At 33.1% G+C, this 9,318-nt stretch overlaps 1 protein-coding gene across 1 annotated transcript; it reads left to right on the top strand.

The window, feature by feature from the left end:
• The first annotated feature begins 60 nt into the window (after nt 1-60).
• LOC139527927 (uncharacterized) lies at nt 61-7,117 on the top strand. The gene is made up of 2 exons (XM_071323611.1): nt 61-84; nt 5,889-7,117. The coding sequence occupies exons 1-2, from the start codon at nt 76-78 to the stop codon at nt 6,999-7,001; spliced, it is 1,122 nt and encodes a 373-aa protein (XP_071179712.1). The 5' UTR covers nt 61-75; the 3' UTR covers nt 7,002-7,117.
• The last annotated feature ends 2,201 nt before the right edge of the window (nt 7,118-9,318 follow it).

Here is a 9,318-nt window from a genome sequence, read left to right as displayed (position 1 = left end):
TGGTTATAGAACATGTTTATATCGCAGATTGTCACAATTTGACACCAATTGTGATCATGGAATGGCAACAAAATTATGAAACAAGTGAGTAAGATGTGAGAAAGGAATATAAAAGGGTTTGGTGAAAAAGGGGATACGTTGATATTGATTGATAGTGACATGCTAAACATTGGTATTGAATAAATTTTTCTCTAATGTTGTAAAATGACGATATTATTTTATTTTGAGTCCCGTTTTCCAAAATGATTATGCTAAGGTCAAAAGAATCCTAAAATTCAATTTTGATTTCATTAAAAACCGGGTTTGTTTTGTTTTTGTTTTTTTGTTGTTTTTTTTTTTGGGGGGGGGGGGGTTCTTTGATATGCTGAATCAATCCATGAAGATTTTGGACATTGGACCATACTGTGTTGATGTATTTGTTTTAAGTTCAATTAGACCACATTCATTCTACGTCAGAAACTTATGATGTGTCAAATATTTAATCACAAAAAAAATTCAGAGCTGTATCAATCTTGAATGAAGTGTCCATACTTGTCCCAATTATTGTTTTTACTCCAATTTCACGGTCCATCGAACATGGAAAACGATAGTGCGAATCAGGTATTCGTGTACTATGGACACATTCTTGTAGGTTATTATCTTGAATAGTATAATAGATATAGATAAACTGTAAAAAGCATAAGTGCTACGCAAAGGAAGATTTACAAATAAGTCAACATGACCAAAATTGCCAATTGACTCATAGAGTTACAGCTCTTAAATGAAAAATTTTCATACATTTTTTATACAAAAATCTAACTAAGGTTATCTAGTTATAAAAATGTATCTGATGACCCTGGCCAGAAAGCTAGATGGCCAACATGGCTAAAAATAGAACATGGAGGTGTTGGTATGGATTATACAGTGTTTTGGCTTATATCTTTAAAATTACAGTATTTAGATAATATATCACGAGGGGTTTAAAAAATTTAGATGGAGATCTATCCGGCTAAAAATTTCCAGAAGCATCAGACAAACCATTGTAATGTTTCTCCACCATTATTGGTAATTTAAAGAAAATTTATAAGTTGCTTTCTGTTATAATCTCGAATAGCATAAAAGATATAGATAAACTGTAAACAGCAAAGGTGTAAATCAAAGTAAGATCTACAAATAGTCAACACGACCAAAATTGTCAATTGTTCTTATAAAAATTGATTGCTCTTTACTGAAAAAAATCACAATTTCTCAATCATTTTCTGTATTTTTACAAAAAATCTTCTCAGAAACTACTTCTCCAAAAAAACCATACTTGGCATAAGTCTTCCTTGTGGTATCTACTTTAAAATATGTATCCAATGACCTCGACCATACACCAAGATGGCCTACATGTCACAAAACAGACATGGGGGCAAAATGCAGTTTTTTTTGGCTTATTTCTCTTTAAAAAAGCTGTTAGATCAAATCTGACGAGGGGTTTAAATGTTAACATGTCTATTGGATCAAATCTAATGAGGCGTAAACATTTTTTTTTTATGCAGATCTATCTTGCTTACAATTTTCAGACGCTTCAAATAACCCATTGTTGAGTAGCTGCATATGCATTTGTAATTTTATGGAATTTATTTATTTTTGGTTATATAGATAAACTGAAGATAGCTAAATGGTTTAGCAAACTAGGACTTACAAATAAGTCGTCATGAACCAAATAACCAATCCCCATAAAGAATAATTGCCCTTTTTAAAAGTCTTTTTTTTCATAATTTTTCATGAATTGTTTGTACATTATTACAAAAATCCTTTCCTCTGAAACTACTTATAGATAGAGATAGTTGTAAATAGCAAGAATGTTCAGTTAAGTAAGATTTACAAACAAGTCATCATCACCAAAACAGAACTATAATGTATGTCCTATGTTTAATGTGCACATAGATCAAGGTGAGCGACACAGATTACTGAGACCCTCTAGTTTATTTTATAGTAAAATAATGGGTTTTTTTTAAATTGTAATCATGGTGGTGTGTATATATTTTACAAAAGGTGAGCATGGTGAGTTGTTAATAAAATATTGATTTGTATAATTAACTTGTATAAGCATTGTGATTTTTATTCAAATTAATGCATAAAGGAATATAAGCGCAAATGACAGGCTCAATATGAAACATGAGGAAAAAAATTTTGTCTCGCCTTAACGGAGTCAATTAGCAAGACATGTGCATGCTGTTTCCAGTGTCAAAAAAGTATAAGTTTGTGATTTGGTCTAGTTTATGGTGAACCACTAGTGATAGGTCATTATATTTGATCTGTATATGTATTAGCATTGGCTCTTCTCACTACAATGGAGCATAATTTACTATTCCCCCTCATTCATGATTTCTTGACTTCGAAACTTTTGCTTATTTTGTAAGTTTTAGTTTGTGAGTATGTCATTTTAAGTCCATCTATGTCAAGTCATTGATTTAAGTATGCAAATTTACCGGCATAATTTCCAAAGAGATTATATTATCCATGAAACCTTTCAATATGGGTTCCCATACTACAAAACTTTTACATAGTTAATGATTGTGTTAAATTTTAGGGGATTAACTTATGAAAATACAAGGGTATTTGGTATGCATTTGTATTAGCATTGGCACATCTGATTCCTTGGAAGTTATCCAACCCTTGACCTACAGTCATGGTTCATTGACTTTGAATATTTGCAAAACGTGCATGTTAAAGTATTGCTATTTTAATTTAACATTTGCATCAAAATAAAAAAATAGGTGCGACAAATCCCTGAGTTTAATGGTTTTAATATTTTGTGCAAGCGTTATTGGGAAGTTGCATAAAGAGACATAGGTATGATATGTTTCATTGCTTTTGTTGTCATAATGATAATTTGTGGTTGAACCATTCTGTGAAACAAGATATTTTCCTGGAAACTGAAGATTACAATAGTTTATCTTGTTTATGATAACGAAGAAAACACTTCTCGAGGTTGATGTACATAGTACATTAAAGAGATAACCTCCACTAAGCCATGTATACTATCAACAGTGGCGGATCCAGGAATTTTCATAAGTAGGGGCCCACTCCTGTCACGCTTCAGTGATTCCCTATATAAGCAACCATTTTTTTCCCAAAAAAGGGGGGGGGGGCGGATCCGCCTCTGATCAATATCATGTCAATAGCCTTTGGTTTTTTCTTATGAATCACAAAGCTGTCAAAATCTCATAGGATAAAAAAAAATCCACTGCAGCTGTGATTGTCAATCGCTCTTTTACCTTGTTATGAGTCTTTTTTCATCAATTTGAGTGAAATAAAAATATTTGATTCTCAACAGCAGTACTAGATACTTTGATGTAATATTTTCTGCTGGCGATCAAGAGATCAGTGAAAATGCTGACATAATTTACCCAAAGTGACTTCAGCTAGATAAATCTGGTCATACAACAGTCAGTCCTTGGCATCCATTGCAGATATATGTGTGTTTACGTAAAAGGGGAACATTTCAACTTAAACCTGCTTTCGGAGCATATGAGATCATCCCATTATTTTAGTGGGTTCGTGTAGTTTAGTTTTTTATGTGGTGATTGGTGTATTGTTGCTTGTCTCTTTGTCTTTTCTTCTTTAGCAATAGCGTTGTGAGTTTATTTTCGACTCATCATCTCATGAGTTTTAATGTCCGTTTCCTTCACCACTCTTTAAAAAAATACATGTACCAACATATTCGGAAAGCAACTTTGCATTACCATTTGCCGATACACCAACTTCCTCCATTATTAAAACAGACAATGATATTAATAGTAACGTTAAACAACCAAACATTTTACATCAAATTAAACATATTCATAATTGTTTTAAAATTTATATGAAAAAATCGAAAAGGGTTTTACTTTTGATCTAAATGTAGAATCTTTTTATGTGGCACATGGAACAACACATCAAAATATTTTGGTGTACCCAAACCCTACACAAAAAAAGGACCGACATATACCATAGTCAAACTGTCGAAGTCGAAATTAAACTGACAACGCCATTTGACTAAACAGATAAAGACAAACATACAAATAACAGTACACAAGAAACAACATAGAAAACTAAGGACTATGAACAATACTACCTCACAAAAAACTAGGTTATCTTAGTTGCTCAGGAAGGCTAAGATCATACCATAAAGAAGCGACTGAGGGTAGGTAGGTACACATTTTCTTTTTTTCGAAAAAAGAAATGAATGTATCGTTAGTATTACCTAGTATCTGATTAAAAAATAGCTTACATCAGAACAATAAAAGTTTTCGAGTAGACAGCAATTTTCTGGGTAGATAGGATTAGGACGAACACACATTTTTGGATACGATTGCTTACTAGCAATCTGTAGACATTAACCATTGGCTCAGGGCCATACCCTCACATCAATCGTTTTATTCAAACATTAAGAAACATCTCAGATACTTATGATTGTATTGTTTTAAAATGTAAAAGCATACAAATGGATTGAACTTAAACAACATTCCTATAATGTTCTCATTATCTTCATATTTCCATTGACTTATATGCGTGCTTTTAATAATACGGGAAATCGGAATTAAGCAGTATTAATATTAAGTGTTTTTATAAATTTAGAAACCCGTCAAACGGAATTCCCCAGTTTTGATAAAATGTGAGAGTTCTCTGAATTCCGATAAAACTTTTTCTGACATATAAGAACTGAAGTGAAGTTTTTCTTATATGTCACCGTTATGAAACTAATATTTGATATTGTACTTCCATAAAGAAATAGAGAATCATCTAGGTCGTTTAATTAACCTTGGTGAAAATATACGTTCTTGCTCCAGGTTTTGTTTAGGTATTCATGCGCATGCGTATAGTCTTCTTAACTTCAAGGAGTATTAGATTGAATGGTTGTTTTGGATTCCCCACTCCATTGATTACTTTGAAACTCATGGGACCCTAAGGCCTTTCTATGTATGCCTGCTATTGAGGGTCATTGTTGCATAATTTTAATTCACATGCATCATTTAGATTAAAATAAATGTAGTCAACATCGTAAAGGTGTAACTTCAACACCCCTCCATAAGAAAGTACATTGTTCATACACTTGTATCCGGGTTTAACTATTTTGCAACTATTCAGATTACGTAAATTACATTTCACATGTGCAGTTGAATTAGTTTTGAAAATAATATTATCCAGCCACATGTATACATGTGTCAATGAAAACAATGGCAATCGTTAATTTTAAGGAAATTTTGCTGTTTTTGGTTATTATATTTAGGAGATAACTTTATTGTATTTAAAGCTCCGACGGCATCAATTGGGGATTTGATGGTCGCAAATTAAGTTTACTGGCGACGCAAAGTAAGATTTACAAATAAGTCAACATGACCGAAACGGTCAGTTGACCCCTTTAGGAGTTATTGCCCTTTGAAGTCAATTTTCAATCTGCTTCCTTTGTTTAATATTCTCATAGACCAAGGTGAGCGACACAGGCTCTTTAGAGCCTCTAGTTTTAGTAGTTAATTGCTTGAATATCTCTACAACTACTGAATTTGCATGTCTAATACCCAAAACATATCAATTCCAATTCAGTGTTGAATACCATACTTTGGCATAAAATGGTTTACTTTACAAATTTTGACTTGGATGAAGAGTTGTCTCATTGGCACTCCTATACCACATCTTCTAATATCTTTATCAATTATTTCTTATTCACACCCAATAGAAACCATCTATGAAAACACGCAAACCATATGCCCTCTTAAATGAAATGACCTAGAAATTGTATATTGTTTCGGAAAAAGTAAAGTACTACAACGTGAGACTATATTCGACATGACTATGTTAATCGGGAAGTGTGTTTTCATCTCCTAGTTTAAAGAAAAGACTAATGAACTGTTGTTTATATTATTATAATTATTTTGTAGGACAATCAAGGAGAGGTTACGGAGATGAATTATGAAGAAAAAATGATTATAGCATACGAGGCAGTTGTATCAAAGAAAATGTCGTTTAAGGAAGCATGCACGAAATTCAAGATTCCTGATAGCACACTACGAGATAGAGTGAAAAAGGGAAATCCTACGAAAGGAAGAAGAGGAAAAAATGCAACCCTGGATCAAAATGAATCAGAAAAATTGACCAACTGTATAATGATGCTGATGAAACAGGGATATAATTACACAATCGATGAACTGTGTACGTTATCAAGTCAATATGTTGTAAGCATTGGCAAGCGTAAGCACGATAAACCAGTCACAAAACATTGGTTTTATTTGTTGTGTGAGAACTTTCCTAAGCTTAAAGAGTTGAGGATTAAACTTACACAAATGGATAGAACTCAAACACGGGATTTGACACGTGTCTCAAGTTTTTTCTCATATTTGTCTTCTTGTGTTAACAAATATGACTTATCCGAGAGGCCTTGTTCAATTTATAGTTTAAGCTCTACAGAATTATCTTACTCATGGCCTTATGCAATCAGAGAGGTCCCTTCTCATGAAGAAGCAATCACTTTGTTTATTTGTGCAAATGGCGCTGGCAACGTTATCCCTCCTTGGTATGTTTTTCCCGAGGGTAAATCAAATTTGGATATAAATCGTCTACAGGAAGATTGTAAACCAGGTTTCGGGTTTCTAGCAGAAGAGAGATTGTTTCCATCGGAGATATTTTTAAAATATCTGACAACTCATTTCCTTCGCCACACGCTACCTCAGGATCATAAGATTCTTCTCGTTGACGGACATGACCTGTATGTCTCTGTTGAAATATTGGAATGGGCAGAACAAAACCAAATTACTTTAATTGTTCTTCCTGCAGACGAATACAAGACAATTCAGCCATTACAAGTCGATTGTTTAAGTTCTTTTGAGCGTTTGTTGACGGAGAACTGTAAAGCTAGCATGTCAGGTTCGCAGTTAGAAAGATCTGCTTTATGTAAAGCTGTTTCAGATGCATACCAACAAGCATTTACAAGTGAAGAAATTCAGCGTTCTTTTAGAATGTCAAAAATATTCCCGATTCCTACGGAAATGATTTGACAGAATTGCACTTTATGTAGCTAATATCAAATACAATCGCTGTTAAGAATTAAAACTAAAAATTGTAAAGCGTAAGATACATTGAAGAAATGTCGGTGTATTTACATTAGAATGATTTTTATGTGTTTATCAAAGAAGAAAAGTAATATAAATACGTTCTGATCAATTTACAAACTGTTTTAAAGCCAATACATAATTCTACATGAACAGAAACTAGTAACACATTGCATGTTGAAATCATTTTGTACATAAACGTATAAAAAGAGGAATTATATTTCATAGTTATTCAAATAAATGTACGCTTCAATCAATATTTTTTTTATTATAATGATATTAGTAATGGAAGTCAGTTAAACCGTAATCAAGATATTTTAATTCATTTATAATTTGAGACGTTAATAAAATTGAGAATGAAAATGGGGAATGTGTCATAGAGACAATAACCTGATCTAAGAGCAGACAACAGTCGAAGGTTAACAATGGATTTTTAATGCAGGGAGAAACTCCTACACTCAAGGATTGCTTTTGCTGGCTTCTTAACATAATAACAAAAATGTATACTATGTCAACTAGTCACTTTGTTCCGGTGGAACTTTTAAACCAGAGGAAGAGCAAAGTAACTAGTTAATAAGTTCCTCAAAAACTTTTCGCCTAATTAGTTCTTTCCGCCCGGAACTTTCCAACGTCGGAACAAAAGAGCATTTACAATAACTTGGACATCATACTAAAATCAGAAAAATACACAAGAAATTAAAATTTAAAAAAATGTACAAAACAATTATGAAAAATAAATATGATATACAGCAACAATCACCACATTAGTGGGTCCACACTATGGACACTGTCACGGGTACACATATAATGTTGCGGTTTAAGCATCTTAACTGGCACAAAACTATCCCTAACAGAGGACAGTGCATGTGCATAATGTCAGACATTGAATCTTTATAAATATAAATTGGGAATAACTTTTGAAAGTGGTAGGATTGCATAACGTAAACATTACTGTACAAGCATTATTTGATACTTACGAGATAGCTGAGAACAATGCCCGAGATAAATATTTTGACTATTTCTTTACACTATTCATCTGAACTTGGCCAAGTTTGCCTATAGGATTTTGATTAACTGCCTATAGCACCCTTTGGTGCTTTGATTTGTTGATATAGTTATTTTTTTATGATCATATGAATGATATTTTATGTCAACAAAGTCTACTGAACAAAAATATCTGAGGAAATCTTAAAAGTTTCATTTAAACTAGTTAAACAATTTGAATTTGTATGATTTGTCATTATACCCATATTTTAGCATAAGTGAATATATTTATATATGATCAAAACGTTCACCTGTCCCAAGTCAGGAGCCTCTGGCCTTTGTTAGTCTTGTATTATTTCATTTTTAACCGGATTTTTGTGACAAAAATGTCGGTTATTGATTTGGGGGTGTACGGCGGGCGGGCGGGCGGGCGAGCGCGCGGGCTGCATTCAAATGTTGCCCGTGCATTAACTCATGAACCGTTCAACCAGAGCTTTTAAAATTTTAATATGTTGTTACTGACAACTTAATGAAGGTCAAGTTCAATAATGGCGATTTTGACTTTTACCATTCAGGAGTTATGGTTCTTGAAAGATTGAAAAATGGAGTTTCCAGTCGTGTTCGTGCATGTACGCATGAACTGTTCTACCAAAGCTTCCCAAATTTTAATATGTTGTTACTGATGACAAAATGGAGGTCAAGTTCAATAATGACGATTTTGACTTTTACCGTTCAGGAGTTATGGTTCTTGAAAGATTGAAAAATGGAGTTTCCAGTCGTGTCCGTGCATTCACACAGGAACTGTTCTACCAAAGCTTTCCAAATTTTAATATGTTGTTACTGATTGCAAAATGGAGGTCAAGTTCAATAATGACGATTTTGACTTTTACTGTTCAGGAGTTATGGTTTTTGAAAGATTGAAAAATGATGTTTCCAGTCGTGTCCGTGCATTTTCTCATGAACCATTCAACCAAAGCTAGGATGAAATTTGAAAAAAATAGGCAGGACAGGAGTTTTGAGTAAAAATAAAAGGCAGGATGAGACACTTGCAAAAAAAAAAGTCAGGACGACAATTTAGGTAAAAAAAAGTCAGGATAAACTAAAAAAAAAGGCAGGACCGAACAAAGTGAAAAATAAAGAGGCAGGACAGAGATTACAGCTAAAAAAAATGCAGGACAAAATTTTTCTTCCTAGCCCCCCCTTTTCCCCCCATAAAAATCAAATGGTAGCTCCCTAATGACAAAATAGAGGTCAAGTTCAATAATGATGATTTTGACTA

This window comes from Mytilus edulis, chromosome 6, assembly GCF_963676685.1.
Source record: "Mytilus edulis chromosome 6, xbMytEdul2.2, whole genome shotgun sequence".
NCBI lineage: Eukaryota > Metazoa > Mollusca > Bivalvia > Mytilida > Mytilidae > Mytilus > Mytilus edulis.
The sequence above is the reverse complement of the archived record's forward strand: the minus strand, read 5'-3'. Positions and strand labels throughout refer to the sequence as shown.